The sequence below is a fragment of the Phaethon aethereus genome (genome assembly GCF_964289735.1).
Source record: "Phaethon aethereus genome assembly, chromosome: 2".
Classification (NCBI taxonomy): domain Eukaryota; kingdom Metazoa; phylum Chordata; class Aves; order Phaethontiformes; family Phaethontidae; genus Phaethon; species Phaethon aethereus.
Window position 1 is genome coordinate 79,805,627 of NC_138582.1, and position 21,073 is coordinate 79,826,699.

The window sequence follows — 21,073 nt, forward strand, 5'->3', positions numbered from 1 at the left end:
GTGGCTTAATATTTGAACTCAACATGCTTAATGAAGTTATCACTATCTCCCCTTCTTTCCTATTAGTCAAAGACTGTGAATTTCAGTTTATTAGCAGGAACTGTTGTACTTCCCTATGCACAGATAGAGGTGATAGAGTGTATGAATTATCTTGTCCTGATAAATGTTGCTTTTTTTTTAAATTATTAAATTTGCAGGTGTAAGGCCTGTGCTTATCTGCAGTAGAGGGACAGACACTTCAGAATAGTTACTGCAGCAGCTGCTCATGTAGTCTTGTGAAATCTGTCTTAATGACTGTGATTAATTTGTAGAGTTCCAGTTGAAATGTGTGTGTGTAGGGAGAGGGGCCAGAAGGGGTTGACCTAACAAAATTCTCAGTCTGAGAGCAAGAGCTACACAGATTTTCTCCCTTCTTTCTACATGCCTGGATATTCTCATGTCCTAACCAAAGTAACAATTCAAGTATGTGTATGGTTATTTGATCATCCTTTTGTGGAAGAATGCAGATTATATCTTACTCTTTTCCCCTTCCTGAACAAATAGTGGCAAGTGCTCTAAAATGCAGGCAGGCCTCTTAATCTTTAAAGAAAGATACAAGTGTTGATGTGTAGCCAGCTTGTCTCCAAATAAAACAGTGGGCAACCCTGATTGTGAGGACATAGACAACCTGATGTTACCAGGGAAAAGCTTTTGATTGGCACTTGATTTGGGGCATTTAAGAGTTTAAGCCCCAAATCCTTTAAAGCTCTATTCTTCTATTCTTGCTGTGCAGATTACTGACCGTTTCTGTGGACCGGAGGGGAAAAAATTTTCTCAGTGCTGCTTTTGCCTATTTTCCTCTTTTGCCATATAGTCCCACACTTGTCTTTGTTTTTTTTAACCCATATCTCTGGCCATGTGCTGTTTTACACTGTCCCATGTTCTCCTTCAGTTCTTCTGTCTCAGTTGCTTGAGCAGTCTTTTATCTGTATCCACTTGAAGTAAATTTCTGCAAAGCTGCAGGAGGCACAATTTTGAACACAAAATTATAACGTAAGTTTATTTAATAACAAGTTATTCTAAACAGTAAAGGTACAGAAACAATGTGTAAATCAGCAAGTAAAATTGGATTTTACTGCTATGATGTCAGTGAAGCAAGGAGAGAAGCACACAAATTTGTAAAAGTCAAGCTCAGATTACTTTCTGATGCCCAAAGGCTAGTCGTATTCTTGCCATATCTTAACATTAGCTCCCTTGAAAAAAAACAGAGGTACCTAAGCCATTTTAGGATGGAAGAAAACCTAAATTCAATATTTATATTCTAGCATGGTATATGTTCAGCCTGCATAATGAGTCCTATAATTTAGTGCTTACCTTGAAAAACACCAACTTGAAATATTACTGTACTCTTAACAAAACAGACCAATTGAAAGCTTGTGAAATTAAAACATTGAGGGTAACAAAGGAAATTTGAAATGACACACTTCTGGGACCTTTTTTGTTCGTGGCTTAATTTTAACTTAATTTTAATTAAACTTAATTTTATTCGTGACCTTATTTTAAGGTGGCTTATCTGAAATACAGCGAGTATTGATAAAACATGGAATAAGCCCACAGTCAGGCCTGGCAGGATATAATGAGGTGAGGTTAAAGGGGTACTGTGCTTGTGTTTAATCTTGGTAGATAGTAATGAGATTGCATTTTTAGTTGTCTTTCTGTAAAACAAACACTAATGCTTTTGGAGGATGCATATTTTACAGTTTGCTTGTGTATCCTATATCTCCTTCACTTTTCCCCTTCTGTAAGCACAATGACCAAGATACTTTCCTTATGTAATGCAGTTGACCTAAAGGTAGAAAAAGCAACCAATTGCATCTTACTCAAAACTGTTTTGTATTGTTTATAGGCTGCCAAATGGAAATGGTGCAACTGTATTGATGCAAATTCTCTACTCTGTGGCATCCCATAGAAGTAGAAATTTTGTTCATTTCAATTATCATTTATTTACACCATTGTTAAAGTTATGGCTCCACCTACCAAAAAGGGAAATGGCACAAGCTGATGTTGAATCAATGAGATGGAGGGAGTGTAATCCATGAAATCACATTGGAACCATGTTGATTTATCAAGCAGATTAAAGTATGTTGGGGCTAAAACCATTCAAGATAGAGTATGCATTGAAGTTCTGCCCTGGCACGTGGCCCCAAACTATGAAATGTCTGCTGGTGTTGCTTTACGTTCTAAGGAGTGTGGTTTTACACTTTTACTAAGCGAATGCACTAGTTACATGTTCTTGCAAGGGATGTTTCTGTTAACTAACAGCTCCTGCTTTCTGCACTGGTGTTCACCTAAAACTGTGGTGAGCTGATTCAGAAGATGAAGCTTAGTAGCAAGGGGATTGCTGTTTCTGTGGTTCACCTCTGTGAATTGTCTTGTAATAATGTCAAATGCTAATGCAAGTGTAATGGAGAAGGCCAGAATGGAAAAGAGGTAAAAGGAGTAAGACTGGCAGCAGTTATCTGTTAAATCACTTTAATTGTAAGAAAGGAGAGGAGCACATGAAAAAAATCTGTATAAAGTGTTAACTGTAAACACCAATTTTCTTACTATTTTCAGTTCTTTGCTTTCAAAGATAGAACACAATTTTTACTGAAGTTGTCATTGTTCTCTCACAGCTTCCAGCTCCTGAATGTTGTGGGAAATTAAAAATAATTGTTTAATTAGTGGGAGCAGTTTGGAGAATGGAAACAATAAGAACGTTTTTGCCAGGACCTCTGTAGTTCATTCTTGGGGGGTGAGTGGGGTGTTAAGAACCCAAATATATCACATTAGCAAGAAACTTATATTCTATTGTTTAAGTTTTTATTTCTAAATACTGTCTTCTAGGATAGTCTTTTATCACTGGGCCAAAACTTAGACTGGGATCATGAATTAATCTTCTTAGGCCACTCCAATTTTTAAAAATATACTGTGTTGAAAGCTCTAAAATGGTAGCTATTGTTAGCCAATTGAATATCTCAACTGACTACATCGTGAAACAAAGCAGAAGGTGCCACTTTTTCATGCATTTAGAATCATGGAAAGGAAGCTTATGAGTATAATTGAGTGCATATGAAATTTGTGGAAACTGAACTATTGTCTTGATGGATGAATGTACCAGTACAGTTTACCTTCTGTCTTAAGCCTCAAGTTATTAATGGAATTTGAATAAGCTCTTACGGCCAGACCTAGTTAGTAAGGAGCTTCTGGTGAGTAAATAATCTCTTGCTGATGAGGTCCTGGGATTTTTTGTAATGGGACATGCATTTTGCAGAACAGTAAAGGATTTTTTTTGTTCTTTCCAATGTCAGGAAGAGAAGTTTGGATTGTAAGATTACTTCAGCTCTTCATCTTTCATAGACTGCAGTGTTTCACTGTTTTTGTCTAGACAGAAGGCTAGGGGATCCCATTTATCAAGCAAAATTTGCAATTAGGTGAGAGTTCATCAGTAACACTTGAGGTCTCTTCCGTACTTTATCTTCTTTCCAACATTAAGGTAAATGAGAGTCCTCGGTAATCAATGCTATGAGTAGCAGAAGTTGTCCTTTCAGGTACTAAGTTCTTACTCTTTAAACCAATTTCGACTTCCTGAGTATGTTTTAAAATGGAAAATTCACAGTAGGATAAGCCTATATCACTCTTTGTTTTTCCAAAAGCATCTCCTTAGAACATATTTTCCTTGCTGGATGAGGGACGCTGTATGATAGGCATTCAAGGTGGTAGTATTCAAGAGATCAGGAACTTATCTTGTCTTTTAAAGCACTTGTAGCTTTATCGATAGTTTATTTGCTAAAATGAATTGGGGGATCTTACCCCTTTATTTTAGATTCATCCTTTTACAATGTGACCTCTGTAGCCCTTACCCCAGTAAGGGTCAGAGCTTTTGTCTTCCGGACATGGATCTAAAGAGTTGGAGTATTACCTGTATGCACTTAACTTACTTGTAGGTCTTCCAAGCTTCTGTAATGCTTCAAGTTTGCACATTACACTTAAGAATCCTGTCCAGAAGACCAAGTAATACTTAATCTCTCAGTGGAGGCAGTGCTTGTGGAAAATCAGTTTTGTTCACATTACGCTCAATTTTCTGATCACTGAGATTAACCTTTCAGTTTGAGTAAGAAAAGTAATGCTTCTCTTCACAAAAGGATTTTGATGCTGATGAGAAGTCATCATTTCAACTCCATACAGTAATCCTGTTAGCAATCCAGGATCGCCTCAGAAGAGAGATACAATCTACTTGTATGAGACATGAGGCAGAAGAACATACCTGTTACAAAATTAATGCAACACAAGCTTCCTTAGGCTGAAATTTATCTAGTCTCAGTTAAACCATATGAATCCCTTTTCTATCTGCTGCTGCTTCCATACTGGAGTTAAGAGGTTTTCTGCAACAAAAAGTTAGGAATCTTACAAGTGGGAAACGTCCGATCTGGGTTAAGTGTGTGAATCTTCAGACGGCCTAAACAGATCTAAGCAGAAGAGAAAGGGGAGATTCTTTGAATGGAGAGACAAAAACTATTCTCTGGTCAGGTTTGTGAAGATTGTATTGCAGAAGATAACACACTGGCTTGGATAGACAGTAAGATCCCCATTTCCCTCCCATCTGCCTGCTCATGGTTATTTGTGAGCTTGCTCAGAAGTTCAAACATGACTACCCCCTCTTCTTATATTTTTCCATCTTCTTACAAGCTTTTTAACAATTCTATGACCAATAGCGTCTAACAAAACTTCAGCTTGGAAATCCGAATTCGTGCCCCTGTGCCTGACTCTACCACCTGCTTAGTTAAGAACATACCAGCTTCATCTTTGTAGAGACCTTAGCCTGTTCCTGTGGCTCATATTGTAGGATTGGGCAAAGAAGAAAAATGCCGTCTCATCCAGGCAGTCATCTTTGCATGTGCATACAACTAAGCTTAATTTTTTGATCAGTGCTACAGCATGTAGTTGTCTCATAAGACTTAAGTTTCTGCACAGATTCTTCTTACCAGTATGATCTGTCTCTAGTGAATTTGTGATGTAAATAATCTGAAACTGCTTCACAAAGGCATACTGTAACTTTTATCACGAGTTGACCTAGTAGCAGAGCAGCTCCTTTCTTTCTAGAACTTATTTTTTAGTAAGCACAACTTTATGTGGACCAATAAAGGAGTGATTGTTCTAATAGCAGACAGTTTTATTGAGGATTGTTTCTACTGTGGGTATTCACTTCAGCTGGGATGCAGTTCTGCTTTCTAGTAGGTCATTGCGTAGACTGCCCAGTATTTGCAACTGTCTGTCTCTCTTAAATGACCTTCTTCTTTCCCCAAGAAAAACTTTAAAATATCTTCCTGATTCTGTTCTTGAAAATATTTTCCTAGACAGCCTATTCTCTAACTGAAGAATCTAATTTGGAAAGCAAGGCCATGTAAGGGCAAGTAGTAGTGTTGGAGATCTATTTAAAGTTTGCTTGGTTTAAGTGAAGAGTCTTTGCTTCCAGGCAATCAATCTTTAGAGAAAGAGCAATAGAATATTTCAGTAATTACTTTAACAGTAAAGATCCTTGCTGATAGGAGCCATTAATGTCTTTTAATATGGTAACTCCTAAACTAATTGGCCAAGCCCCATCTCTTGCTATACTTTGAGCCAGATGGCTGGAAATGGAAAAAAACCACTAGTGGTTTGAGATAAAGAATAGGTTTTTCCATTATTTTCAAGTTCAGAATACTCTGGAGTTAAGGGCAAGGTAAAAAAGCAGCAGTAAAATGTGGGTAAAGCTACTTATCTGTTTCCATTGTGTTATGACTGAAAAATAAGTTTTACAAGATCTGTGTTCACTGTTGTTTCTAAAGGCTGTAGCTTGCTTTTCAACTTTCTCAGCTTAGAAAATAATTGGTCATATAAGAATTGAGGCAGTCAGTCGGGTGTTTTCAGACTTCAGTAATTCCTATAAACCCATGCATCTGTGCTTGCCTCTTTGCTTGTTGTCTGTTAAGTGCTTCAGGCACTCAGTGTTTTTAACGTCACCAGTATGACTGCTTATGATGCATCTGTAATTGCTGTCAGTCAGGCTGGAAGAAGGAGGAATAGTAATCAGTAATACCAGTTCTATTACAGGATCTTTTTCTGTAATCTTACATCCATCTTGCTTCCCCTGAAGAATTATCACTCAGATTTCTGATGGAAAGCGAGGGGAATAGAACTCCTAACTACCAGTGAAGTGACTGGTATGCATATACTAGTCTTGACTGGCAGACCATCTCCTTGTTTCTTGGTAGGTGGAGCCCTAACTTTGCTGTTGCTGGGTAGAATGGGAGAAGACTATAACAATTACAGTGAGTAACTTTGCTGTACAGATAAGTACAATCCAGAACACTATTCAGAGGACTGATTCTGTCATGACACTAAAAATTTTAGCCCTTGTAACACTAGCAGTGTCACTGTTCTTGTTCCATTTTTTTCCCAACTTTAGTTCCCATCTTTTAATTCGAATTTGGTAGAGATATAACTTTGGCTTTAGATTGTGCTGATTGGAACTGACCTGATTGCTGTAGGCCTGTTGACATTGTCTCCTTGATGCAGGTTCAATTAAACTTTTGCTAGATGTGTAAAATAAACATAGCGCTGGCTTGTATTTTATTTTTACCATGGGAAAAAAAAAAAATTTTACAGTATTCACATGAGTTGGTATTTGGGTGCCTTTTCACATGCATAGCCTGTATATACTGTACTTTCTGTAAAGTTGCTTTTCTTTTCCCCTTTTTCTCTGCCAAAAGGATTCTGATACACCACCTTGCACAGCTCCTAATGTTTACCAGTTCAGTCTGCAAGCACCGACTCAGCTTATGGCCAGTTTACCACCCGCATTGCCTATGCCAAGTGGTAAACCCCAATCTGCGCCTACGAGAACCTTGATAATGGCCGCCAGTAATCAGGTATGAGCCAACTAAATGGAGCGACTTTTTAATGAGAAAGTGATCAAACCAGAAGTGTAGATCATTTGCGCTGTGCTGTCAGTCTAAAAACCTCTGAAGAGAACCTTCATATAGCATGTGCTAAACTTCATGTAATCATAAAAGTACTTATTCTGGCATGTCAGAAGTGTGGGGAGAAGAATGGGTGGGAAAGGGTTTGGTGTTTGAGATGCATCTCTGAATATGAGCCCTTCCACAGCACACTGACACCTAGGAATAAGTTGAAGAGAGATTGTCAGATGTGTGACTCCTTATGTTGTATTTGAGACTCCTGGTGCCTAACCAGTGGGATATTTGCAAATCTGTAGGCTATTTAACTTCCTGTTCTTAAAATAGAAACTTCATGTAGGTGATGTATCTGTAAGCTAGGTTTTGAATCTGAAGAAATATTACTGACCTGTCTAGGCTTGTTTAGTTGTCTTGATTTTGAATTTTTCGAACAGATCTGACTACACTTGTAACTTTCTGGAATACATTTTAAAGATAGAGAACAGAAAATGATGAAAATTATACAAGAGTTTTTACCAAAATATTACATGTGTGCTTGAATGTGCTGGGAAACTGTATGTTACTCAACTAGCCTGAAGTATTTTAGTTAATGTATCCATTATAGTGCAAGGGCAAGAAAAATCCTCAGTTTTTCTTACAGCCTCAGTGCCTCTATCTGGGAGGAAAGTATTCCCTCAGTCTTGATTATTAAAACTATTAGTCAAAACAGCTGCCTCACATGATCTTTAATGCAAGTTGTGGGTTGTAGTTTGCCTATGGTAAAATAATGAGCTGGTTTTTTTGAAACCTAGTTTTGGTCAGGTTCTTACTATGTTTACCTTCTCTCAATACTTCTATCACAGTTCTTGTGAATGTAGGCCCAGGATATTTTCAACTTAATGACCTTGTCTTATTTGACTCAGCACTTTCTTGATGCTTTGGGCATGACACAAGATGTATTTGCTTCAGTTTCTGCTTTGAGATTGTTCAAGTATTTTGCAGAATTGCAGAATAGTTGAGGTTGGAAGGGGCCTCTGGAAGTCACCCAGTCCAACCCTTCTGCCCAAAATGGGGTCAGCTACAGCAGGTTGCTCAAGTCAGATTTTTAAGTATCTTCAAGGATGGAGACTCCCCAACTGCTCTGGGTAACTTGTTCCAGTAAAAAAGTTTTTTCTTAAATTTAAATGGTGTTTTCTGTATTTCAGCATACGCCCATTGCTTCTTGTCCTTTTACTGGGCACCAGTGAGAAGAGTCTGGCTCAGTCATCTTTACACCTTCTCATTAGTTAGACCTGTGTCAATAAGATCCTTCCCGAGCGCGCTCTCCTCGAGATTAAACAGTCCTAGCTCTGTCATCATTGCCTTGTATGACAAGTGTTTCAGTCCCTTATTTATCTTGGACCTTCATGGGACTCAATTACATATGTCCATATCTCTCTATTACTGGGGAGCCCAGACCTGGGCCCAGCACTCCAGGTGTGTCCTCACCAGTGCTGAGTAGAGGGGTAATGATCACCTCCCTTGACCTCCTAGAGTTACTCTTCCTAATGTAGCCCAGGATGCTGTTGGCCTTCCCTGGTACAAGGGCATGTTGCTGGCTCATGTTCAGCTTGTCCACTGGGAATCTCTGGTCATTTTATGCCAAGCAGCTTTCCAGCTGGTCAGTGCCCAGTGTGTACTGGTGTGTGGGATTATTCCTTCACAAGGGCGGAGTTTAGCATTTCCCTTTTCAAACTGAATGAGATCCCTGTCGGCCCATTTCTGAGGTCCCTCTTTATGGCAGCACACCTGTCTTCCGTATCAGCCACTCCTTTCCATTTTGTATCATCTGCAACTGTGCTGAGAGTCATTTCCTCCCATCATCTAGGTCATTAATGATGTTAACTAGTATTGGCCCTAGTGTCAGCTCTTGGGATATACCACTAGCTGCTGACCTCCAGCTGGACTTTGTGCTGCTGATCAGAATACTTTGAGCCTGACATGTAATGGAATACTTTTCGTTCAGCTTGTGAGTTTGATTTCTATGTCTAGAGATGGTAACTGTCACTTACTACAGAATAATAAAAAAAATCAGTGCTTTAAACATTAAAACTTTTAGATGAATAATGAAAAAATTTCACCTGGACAGCATTTTCAATGTTCAGTAACACCAGCATTGAATTAGGGCATGTTACAGCTTGATGCCAAAATTCTTCACAGTTACTACAGAACTGCTTGGTTTAGTCACTTCACTGAAATATTTTTCACCCTCTCTTTCATTGAGACCAGGCTACTTTCTCTTTGCATACTGCAGGTGTTCCACTATTTCCTTGCAGGCAGGTTAATATAGAATCATTGAAAGCTGTTATCACATGCTGTTCTCAGCTACCTCTGCAATCCTCAGTCATCTACCAATCCCCACTTGTATCTCAAGGTATATGTCTTATTTTAGTCTTTTAGGTGATTACACAGGTTCCTTTCCCCACTTCCCTGTCCTCCCCTACTTCTGAATCTCACCTAGGCAAAAACAGCTTATCTGCATGATAAATGTTTTCTATTAGTGAGAAGCTAATAGAACAATATATTGCTATTTTAGTGTGCAATTGAGTATTCACATGCTAGTGTACAGTCTGAAACTTGTGAAGTTTGTTCAAAATTGGAGATCTGTTTTAAGTTAAACTTCATCTAAAATACAACCTTAGTCTAGTTTATTCTTTTCCTTAACAACTCCGATTTTCTGAAGAGGTATCCTGGAGTTTAACTTTATCAAAATTACACAAAAGAAGAATCCAGTTTTGAGGCATGCAGTTGTTGGTGCAAAAGAAGTTGGCATCAAGAGTTTTTGCCTCAATTGTGAAGAGGCAATGTGTTGCATGAATTTTGGATTTCTGTTGTAATTTTGAATCTTGGAAAACAACTGCTTTGTAGCACTTTTTCTAGCTTTCTGTTACTTGGCTGTCCTTTCCAATACTTGTTAACTGTTCTTTTAGTAGTTTGTACAATACTTATATGTTTAAAATTTGGAAAGCTGCCTGGCAGAAAAGAACCTGTGGGTGCTGGTTGACAGCCAGCTGAGTATGAGTCAGCAGTGTGCCCAGGTGGCCAAGAAGGCCAACAGTGTCCTGGCCTGTATCAGAAATAGTGTGGCCAGCAGGAGTAGGGAAGTGATTGTGCCCCTGTACTCAGCACTGGTGAGGCCACACCTCAAATACTGTGCTCAGTTTTGGGCCCCTTCACAAAAGAAGGACAATTGAGTTGCTGGAGCATGTCCAGAGAAGGGCAACAAAGCTGGTGAGGGTTCTGGAGCACAAGTCTTACGAGGAGTGGCTGAGGGAACTGGGGTTGTTTTAGTCTGGAGAAGAGGAGGCCGAGAGGAGACCTTATCACTCTCTACAACTACCTGAAAGGGGGTTGTGGTGAGGTGGGTGTTGGTCTCTCCTCCCAAGTAACAAGCGATAGGACGAGAGGAAATGGCCTCAAGTTGTGCCGGGCGAGGTTTAGATTAGATATTAGGAAAAATTTCTTTACAGAGAGAGTGTTCAAGCATTGGAACAGGCTGCCCAGGGATGTGGTGGAGTCACCATCTCTGGAAGTGTTCAAAAAACGTGTAGACGTGGCACTTCAGGACATGGTTTAGTGGGCATGGAGGTGTTGGGTTTTGACGGTTGGACTTGATGATCTTAAAGGTCTTTTCCAACCTTAATGATTCTGTGAATTTTTCTGTGGCTTTTGCTTGACAAAGATGTGCCTTTGAGACTCTTATTAAATCAGAGGGATTTCTTGCTATCTACAGTTCAGAAATGAGATGATGGTTTTTCTGCATTGAATTTATCAAAATCTTACATATTTTGAAGTAGAAATGTTCTTTTTTGCTAAGGATTTATGACCAAGTCAGAAGTGGGAAATGAAATCATCCTACCCACCCAGAATACTTTAAATGTCTCCATTTTCAACTTGCTGGAGCATGACTGAGCTAGATCAGATTGATGGCTTTCCTTTTGCAGTTGTATCTTGAAGACCTTGCTAGTTTATAACTTTTAATGGGCACGGTTTAGTAGCTCAGAGGATTCTTGGTAGACTTGAACATGTGCAAGCCTTTTTCTTAACAGCAAGTGTTCCTTCACATTCAAAAAGTCTTTGAAAGGAATTTGTCTGCATGGTGTCTTCAGCCTTTTCCCTGGCAGCTTCCTCTGTCTCAGTTCAGCTTGGAAGCTATACCTAAGTGTCCAGCACTACCCTCAAAAGCAGGAGGTGCCAATGTCAAGAGCACTAACTGTATTGTGCACAGCTTGCAGCCTTCTAGGCAAATTCTCTGCCATAGAGCTGCCTGATACTTTCTTTTTTGAAACAGCTTTGGTATGATTAGCAATTTTGTTTACATACTGCATAATTAATTGGAGAATTTCCAGGTAGTTTAGGAACTAATTAAGCTCCTGATACAGGTCTGTGTGCTTTTCGGGATCATCATCATCATAATTTTTCCAAGGTAATAATTACTTTACTTTGCTGACAAGCAGTTTGACATTTCACTTGGGAGAGCAGAAGAGTTTATGAAGCAGTGCTGCCCACTAGAATAAGCAGAAGAATAATTATTGGCATGCATGTCCAGATGAATGAGGGAGTGGAAATTGCTTGCTGAGTTCCCATGGAGAAGAAAGGACTACTTTCCTTGTTTTTATTTTTGGGATGAAATAAATTCAGTTTGTCCTTGGATTGCTGGTCACTTAGTCACCAGTGAAGACAGAAGAAACTTCATATTGCTTAGGTCAGAAGTACTATCTTCTTTTACTTTTTAAGTTGTGTTTTTTTGCCCAAAGTGGTCTTTTGATTCAAAAGTATCTAAAGCCAGTAAGCACCAGTCCTTCTGCTGTGCTGGCTTCCAGTGTATCTAAGAGAACCTCTACTGAAGACCCTTTAGGTGAGTGGTGTCTGATCATGAATATGTTCACTAAAAATTTCGTAGCAGCATTCACTGGCTCAGTTGTGAAGCACAGGAGACAACTAGGAAATAAAACCTTAATGTCAGTGCTGAAATACCACTAAGAGTCTAAATAACTCTTAGAAGAACTTGTAGAAGTAGTTTTGTTTTTTAGATTCTTTTGTGTTTGGCCATATAAGGTCAGGCACTAACTTATAAACTGCTTGTTTATATTGTTTTACAGGCACTTCACTGGCTAAAATACTTTGCTTCGGAGCTTGCTCTTATCCAGAACAATTGTTAATGGTCTTGCTTTGTCTCACTAGTAATGCTGATACTGCTAGTATCTCTGGAATGATTCCTCAAAAGTTAGCAGCATTGGAAACATGAATAACATTAGTCAGGCGCTTGAATCAAAAATCTCTTTCTTTTAGACGAGTGCAAGTGGTTAAGTGTAGTTCACTTTGATGAAAGATACATTTGGAAAGATACATTTTAATTCATGTCAAGGTTGGACTTTACCAAATATTTCTGAGAATGCAGGTGTCATCAACTAGTTCAGATATGCTAAATTCCCTCAGTGTATAGTGTGACGCTTCAGAGTTTTTAGTATGTTAACTTCAATTTAGAAATGTCCTGGTTTGTTCCTTCAATGGCATTATTAAGCTGTTTAGGTACTGAAGGTTTCTTCAGTCAACCAAATGGCATTTCTCGTATCTTTTATTTAGAGCTTTCTCATTTAGGGTGGAATACTTTTTCGGTGTCCATGCATTTTCTTAAGCAAAGGAAGGAGGGTACTACTGTCTACTTTGGAAGCAGTTTAGATTCTTAATGTCAGACTCCCATCTTCTGTGTATGACAGAACATTATTTGGTTTTTGATTGAATACATGCAAAATTAGGAAAAGATGATGATGTTTCATTTCCTTTCCTAAAGAACAGAGAGAAGAAAAAACTGCATCTCAGTTTCAGAGGCTGTTCAGCTGAAAACAGTACTCAATATATTTTTCATCTTAGATTGTCATATATTTGTATGGGCAGTCTTTATGTGGTGATATCTTTCTGTGTGTGGAAACTGACTCAGCTTGACTAGACCCTGGATAACCTAATCTGACCCTGTTTACAGTAGAAGCGATCTCCAGAGGTCTCCATGTAAACATCCATCCTAGATGTTTCTATGACTGTATGAAAGTCTTGGCCACCTTGGTTGCTTCCTGAGTGCTTTTTAATTGCAGGAAAGACAGAAAGTCTAAATAGTAGTTTTTAGGAACATAACTAAACCCACCATAAATAGGAGACTTATGTAATTGTAGAAGTAATACCTGATTTTTGTTTGCATGGTACACATTTATTTTCCAATGTCACTGTAATCAGATTGTTGCTCCCAAACTGAGATTGATTTGAATATTCATATTACGCATTTCCTCTACTGACTTTTTCACATGTACTGTATTGATATCAGCTCGCCATTTGGAAAGTGTTTTGTGTCTGCTCATTGTGATAATACTTCTTTGTTCCAAATAAAAAGGTGAGGAATCTCAGTGACGTAAGATTTCTTTTTAAGGTCTAAAATTGTCAGCTTTATGCTAGAGAAGCTATTATCTCTTGTTCTCCTTAATGACAAGTATGCAGATAACACTTCATGGCCCATGTCACAACAGTAGCAAAGTTGCAGTATGAGTTCTGTCTTTTGGTAGTGTTGTTTTGATTCTCACCCCTCATTTTGAAACTTGACTGGTGACAAGATCAAAAAGGGTACGTACTTTGTGTGTCAGATTCTACTTTCTTTGCCATAAGGTAGTTCAAAGTGCACTCAGATTATGATGGTAGTCTCTACTCAGTCCTTCATTCTGTGGATGAGGGCCTCTGATCTCTCAAATACTAGTTTTATCTTTGAACTGGTCATACTAATAGTTGCCTAACTTCTTGTTAAAGGTGAAGAGAACCAAAAGCTTCCCTTTGTTACAGGCTGCTGGCAGAGCTACTGCACAAAGTGAAATAAGATATGAAGAACTGATACAGTTTGCTCCCTTGTGGCTTTGAGCCCTTCAGTTCTCTAGTGTTAGAAGATAAGAAACACCTAAAACTTTTCTTGATTTTGAGGTCTTTCTAGTCTCCATGTTGATTTTTTTTTTCTTTGCTGCTCTCACAGCTGGTTGCATAAAGGTTGTTTTCTCCTTTTAATGGGAGCAGAAATGGGTTTTGGCTCATTTTATAAAATCTGTTCAGGACTCAAGATGATGTCAGTTGTAGCTGAAAGTAAGCAGTAGGTCCAAACAAGGGGCCCAAAAGGAGGGGAAGTGTCTTTGCAGTGCTTTGGGCCTTATTCCCCCAGATTGCCTGTTCTAAACAACTTGAGTGAGAACTTACTTTGGTTTTGCTATACTTCAGCTTAGAAATGTAAACCACTTGTAAATTTTACCATGTTAAGAATACGACCAGGTAGCTGGTGCAAATATCTTGTAGAATCCTGTTAGCTAATTTGAAGTAATGAGGCGCTAGGTTAAACCATTGCCTAATGCTTGATTTATTGCTCGTGCAGTAACGACAAATGTTGGTTAAATCATTGCCCATTGTTTCTCCACAAAACAGTGAATCTATTTCATGAAGAACAAGAAGTTAAATTTTACTTAGATGCAAGATGCATTTTTTAAAGTATCTTTCCAGATGTTATGCTCAGAAAGTGGGAAAGTGAGTTTCAAAATTTAAAGTAACCCTTTTTTAAAGGATTTAGAAAATTTTATTTATATTTCCTTTTTTTTGGCTACAAAATAGAGAATTTGGAAATATGGTGAGAAATTGAAAAGAACTTTATGAAGTATTTTGAGGATTTATATTAAATTATGTAAGGGGATACTTAAAATCTTAACGGTGCATTAAAGTTCTTTTGAGTACTTCTGTAATATTTCACATGGAATGATTTTGAATTGTACAAGTTTGATTACAATTCCAATTAACTGCAGACTAGATTCAATCAAGGCCATTAGTTCTGTAGTCTTAACAAAATAGTAAATATGTGTTCTTTCTAAACGGTCTTAGGCTTTTTCTAAACTCTTTCTTTAGCTTCGTAGGTCCTTACCAATTACTTTTGAGCACTGTATGAATAATCTCTTCTTTTAAAGCGAAGAGTACTGATACTTCTTTGTTATCACTAACACTTCTCTGCTTTTTTTTCTCTTTACTTTAGAGATACCAACAGGCAAAAAAACCCCCAAAACACCAAACAATTCAGAAACGCTGTTTGTTTAGACTTCAGCTGTGTTATGTTAATTGTGTTATTGGCTATAAATTTTTTTATTGGCTATAAATTTTCTTTTTGAATAATGACAGTCTTTGAATGTCAGCAGTTTTGTATAGTAAATTTGGCAGTACTTGAACAAAAGTTTGTTTTCCTTAGAAAATAATTACTTGGTATTTCAATTTCTACCAGATCTCTGTTGTTCGGGGTAAAGTCCAGGAATATCCTTCTATTAAGTTTCTATTAAAATATCTGGAAAGTTTTTTAACTTGGTATGTGATACAGAATTCTAGCCCCCTGGCTTGTCTTAAATACAATTTTTTAGTTTTTCCCTCCAGATCTAGCAGCTTTAATCTGCAGAGGATCAAATGCTACAGACTTGTCCAAAAAAACCCAACACCAACAACCCAAAACCCAAACCAGTTCTATTATTCAGTTGTTGAATTGATAGCCCTGTGATGGGAGAGGGTATCATTCTGTCAAGAGAAATACATCTAAAGAAGTCAAAACATCTAAACAAAATATTTGTCTGTTGTATCAGCGATGAAGGGCTTTCTTTTTTGATTATCTGATATCTCTCCATCATCTGCTTATGGACATGACATTTCTCAGTGATTATGCGAGTCCTGAGCATGTGGATATCCAGAACTGTGGGGACAAGAGAGAGCTATTTGATACAGCATCTTGGGATTTCCAAAAGATATGAAGTAAATTTCTTTTACCAAAGATTCTGATGTGTGTCCTCTTGAAAACAATTAACTAGTTAGAAGATGAGAAACAAAGATTTAATTTTTGTAGTAAACGGAGTTCACTGGAAAAGCCCTGCAGGAGTTTGTGCTGGGTCTTCAGTTGCCTAACATCTGAAAGGCAATGAATGAAGTGTGGTGAAGTTTGCTCATGTTTTTAAGTTCTTTAAGGGTCAATTGAGAGGTAGTGCAGAAGGACCTTTCAAGGTGATGCATCAGGAGGGTGAGAAATACTTTAAACTTTGTAGAGAGTGGTAGGCCCTGGGCTGACAGTTTCTTGCAAATACGAGATCTTGACATTTTTGCAGAAAACTGCTTTGATAATGCTTTCTTGATTTCCTACTGAAAACTTAGTGTCAAACCAAATTTCAGATATTATTAGGAATAAAGAGCAGAAATGAAAACATCATGTAAAAATCCATTTACATCTCCCACCACAGTCAGTATAATTTTGCCTCCTACATCAGAAGGAAGTTACAATACAAATGGAAGAACAGGGAAGGATGGTAAGAGTGGTCAAACATATAGAATTGCTTCTGTGTGAAGAATCAGTGGTCTCTAACCTGGAGAAGAAAATGAGGAGGTGTATGATCTAGGACTGTGTAGTCATAAGCAGTATATGGAAAAGTCAGAGAGCAGACTGACAAGAAATGAATTACTGAACTAAAAAAATCATCAGATAGTAGGTTCAAATTAAACATGATGCTCATTTAAGCTGTGAAATGCCATAGCACAGGACACAGGATGCTAAAAGCTTATGGTTTCAAAACCTGAGCAAACTACCGAACAATACCTACTTGAGAACCAGTAAATAGAATGGCATCATCTCTGGCTTAAGAGGTCCCTGAGTCAACATCCTTAAGCACCTGCTCTCAGTCTGGTAAGACTGATTCAGATTCTGCTCTGATAGTTTGACAGTCTTTATGGCCTTGATGGCCTAAAAACCCAATGCAAAATGCTTCATGTCAAGCTAGAAATCACTTTCTGGTTAGCTTATTAATAATTCTTTGAACAAAGCAGGGATATGACTTCTTTTAGGATACAGGTAGATAGGCTTAAGTGTCGTACTTGCTGTAGTGCTTGTCTGATCTTGTGGTGACCTGCCTTCCTGCCCCAAATAATTTGTTGGCCGAATCCTCAAATTGAGGATGAAGTTTCCAGATTTTTCACATTTCCAGCTGAAGACAATAGACTTGCTGAGACTTTGTGCTCCTTGATCATAGTTTTGTTCTGGTTGTACAGTAGCAAAACTAAAGTTTTTCTGTCTCTTTTTCAGCATATAGTTGAGGGTAACTGTAATGACTGGCTGTTTTTAGTGTTTTGATGATTGAAGGATCATTTTTAGTATTTTGACCTCATTTAATGTAGATGCTTAACTGTCTGCTTATATAGTTGTCAGATGTACACTTACTGAACTAGAAGACTTTGTGCAAGAATGAGACAAGATGGTGTGTTTGCTTGAAGGCCCACTTGCCAAAATTACAAAGCATATTCTAATTTTTTTTAGTTTCATGTTTCCTTTCATAAATAGCTTCTAGTAGCTGTTTTAGCAACATATTTCAATAAATAAGGTTTGAGCAGTTGCATCTCTTAAGAATGAGGGATTCTCACCTTGCATTCCCTTTTTCTGTTTGTCCTTGAATATTTTGCCATTGGTAGTCTGAGGTAGCACTTAGCATGTATGTCTTTGGAGTCTAGAAGTTACATGTTGAAGGCTGATCAGGTTGCTGTAGGACAGACTTTACAAATTTAAAAAACAAAAACGGTTTAAGGGTTTTTTACCACCATGCGGTTAACTTTATTCCTTAATACTAGTCTTCATCAGTTTGTTTTTCTGTATGTTCCATGTCTCTTCTAATTATAATTTGACAGTAAAATGTTACTTACGGAATTATGCCTTCAATAACTGTTTTGGTTTTTTGCACACATTTGTAATGATAGCTGCTTGTTCTCATATTTCTTTCTACTCCAAACTTGTTTGGAAATACAGCTTACTAAAGTTGCTGCAGATATTTCATATTTTAGGTAGTTGCCTCAAATGTTAGCTTTGTGGTGTTCCTGCTTAACTACTTATGGTAGACAAAATGATGTATTAGCTTTTGTTAAAGGCAGTCAGTTGTCTGTCTGAAAGTTACTGCTGTCAGACATCAGAAAAGGTTGCTTGCATTGAAGTTACCAGTATTTGGGAAATCTGTTTGAATTTAATCTTTTGAAACTCTTGCATGTATTTAAAGTACATACATGTTAAACCAACTTACTGTATGCTGTTAAGTGATAGGGATGCCTGTAGTACCTTATGGTGTGGTAGGCTGCCACTCAGGCTGCCACTAAACCTTTTTGGAAGTTTCTGTTCCAAGTTATGTGAGATTTCCCCCCAAAGAAAGTGACATGCTATGTTCCTGATTGTTTGCCTTGGTCTGGATGCGTCGTATGGTCTAGGAGCCATGAGCCCTATGGTCAGACCAGTAGGAGTTACAAGCCATAGGTAGTTTACCTGTAGCTGAGTGAGGTTATGGGCAGAGGAGGCTTGTGCTTTGTATGTATCAGCTTGTATGATCATGCCCTTACATTTATCCATGATGCTTCTGAAAGTCTTATTGAGTCACTTGGTCATGCTCTTGCTAAGATCCTCTAAAATAGACACAACTGTCACAGCATTCAGTGTGGAAGGTGTGTGTTTTTACAAGGGTGATGCATAGTGAGTGTGTTTCACACTGAGATCCAAATGTTTTAAGGACACTTTGAAATCTACACCATTTCATTTGTAGTACATTTACTTCAGAAAACACTTCTTAAGCTATTAGTGCCATTGGACTTGCACAGCTAAAATTAGACAAGCATGAAAAGACCATTTGCTTCAAGCAGTGTTCTGTGGGAATGACTTGTATGTTGAGGAAATGCCACTAGTAATATATGCTTTGTTTCAGTTGTTTGTATGCCTAAACTGAGTGCTTATCTTGTGTTTTTTAGCAGCACACTGGAATGAAGTTTTCCATGAAAGGAACTCATAACCAAGGCAACAGCTACAGCCCCGTCAGCAGTGGAGGCATGAGGCAACCAGTTGGTAACAGAGGACACCACCAGTACAATCGTAATATATGGAGAAGAAAAAAACACAGAGACAGTTTGCCTATTAGTCTGAGCAGATAATGGCAGATGCCAAAATGACCTTCCCTGTTCAGACAAACTGAGCGAGTGCCACTCGAGTTGAGGGATGGAGACCAGCGTCCAGCACATCGTTTTATTGGTGTTGCCAAATATCTGCAGCTGACTTCTTTGCATGTTTCTTTGTGTGGTGGTTCAGTCCATCTTCAAGAAGTAGTTGTGCTTATCTGTGAAGCCTTATTAAATGTGGAAGTTTGTTTTCTGCCTTCCCACAATGGTTCATACAGTGCCGAAGCAGCTCTGACAATAGAACTGCAAGGACATTTACAAATGCTGTGGCTTTTTTGCTGTGGCTACATCTGTTCCTTTGTGGGTTCTGTTTTCTTTTATTTTAGAAGTGAAGGAAACTTCAGCCCCTTGGAATTCTTCTTTTTTTTTTTTCTTTGCAGCAAATCAAGTTGGGAATTCATAAAAGTAAAATTGCTGCTCTCCTGTTTTTGTTTCAAAGTTTGGAATTTTTTGCTCTGTAAATATTGGAAGTATAATTTGTGCAATAACTTGGAATTTTTAATTTAATTTCATATTGTCACATAAGTTATATTTAAGGGGAAGAGGTTTTTTAATTTACAGATCCTTTCCCAGGTTGCATTATCTAAGTTGGGTTCATAGTTTTGGCAGGTTGTCTGAGCAGTGTTACAAACGTGACATTTGGTAATATTTGAGGCTTCTCGATTCACAATGAAAGCGCGATTTGGCTTACAGTTTTAAGAAGGTATTAAGCTCCAAAGCATTTTGACCCTGTGTTTTTTAGCTCATTGTCTGGCCTCTATCAGTTGTCTTGCTCTGACCAATGAGTTTTAATTTTATTCCTTTAACTAGACAACAAACCCAGCATTTGTAGTATTGGAAGTAAAACTTTTGAGAGGAAGGGGAAAAAGGTTGGTTCAAGTCCTGATGTGAAATTAAAAAGCTGTGAACTACACGCTTTGATGCATTTTAGTAATGTAACCTGTTAATGTTTGGGTTCAAACAACATTATTAAACAGAGGTACCCGGCTTAAGGAATGTGGAGAAAGGAAATATGTTGATTCCATTAAGGAATCTGTATAGCAGTATGCATTAGTTCTGTTAAGAGCAAATATATAAAAAGTACTTCAGCTGCTCTAAGCATTATGAGAAGTATCTTTTAATGTATTGCAGGAGAGCACAGCCCAGTGTTGTACACAGTATGAGTGGCTGGCACTTAATTTACAGATGCATACAGGTATACTATGCAAGTGTGTATTGCCATGACAAACACTGTCTTTAACTTTTTGAAAAATGTACATCCTGCCTAACCCTGAGTTTTTAAAGCACCACAGTTGTCCTGGGAGTAGGTCACATCTCATGCCCTCTGACTTCCCATTTTTTTTATGACAGTTCTTTAAGCTATACAGAAAACTACAGATCAGTTATTTAAGTCCACTAACAGAGAAAGCTGAAGAATCCTGTTAACAGGACATCTATACTGTGTACAGATATAGAAGGTTTTAAAACTGATATCTGAATATTAAAATGAGGTGTCAAGCATGAAGCTTTTTAATATGCTGTATGCCTTTGAAGCAGAAGTAGTTCATGTTATTACTGAATCTGTCAAACACAAACAGGTTCTTGAGGGGAGAGAGGGCAACATTCCAAAGTAGAGTAGTGCATATCTGTTTGCAAAAAGTTTGTCTTAATGCTCCAGACTCATCACAATTTAAAAAGAGTTTTAAAAATTGTGAGCTGATTCATAAATAATATCTAAGGGCTGTTACATGAGCCTGTACTGCTTAGTCTTCACACACTAGCAATATTGAGCATAATTACATTAAAGAGCCTTCAAAGGCTTTAGTTGGTGTCTTATTCTAGCGTCCATTTTAAAGCAAAACTCATTTGAAAAGTGATATCATGTAACACTTCAGTCATGGTGAACCAAATAAATTGGCCTGGCTATCACTGTGGTTATGTGCTACAGGTTTAAAAAAAATCATGTTTAAATTTTTTGTGTGGACAACTATGTGGAAGCTAAAATTGACATATTTTTATGTAAAGTTTTCTATTCTTTGATTTTTAATAAACTTTGGAGACCAGTCATTCTTCTGTACATTTAA

At 37.9% G+C, this 21,073-nt stretch overlaps 1 protein-coding gene across 3 annotated transcripts in view; it reads left to right on the forward strand.

The window, feature by feature from the left end:
* The window catches only part of TENT4A (terminal nucleotidyltransferase 4A), a gene marked incomplete at its 5' end in the record, with an annotated part of 61,694 nt that extends 41,666 nt beyond the window's left edge, over positions 1 to 20,028 (forward strand). Inside the window, 2 exons of one of the 3 annotated variants that reach the window (XM_081996353.1) lie at positions 6,771 to 6,929; positions 18,807 to 20,028. In XM_081996353.1, coding sequence (XP_081852479.1) covers positions 6,771 to 6,929; positions 18,807 to 18,986 — 339 coding nt within the window. In that variant the 3' untranslated portion in view covers positions 18,987 to 20,028. The remainder of the gene's footprint in view (positions 1 to 6,770; positions 6,930 to 18,806) is intronic. The other 2 variants (XM_081996354.1, XM_081996355.1) reach the window with 2 other exon arrangements.
* Between the last annotated feature and the right edge of the window lie 1,045 nt (positions 20,029 to 21,073).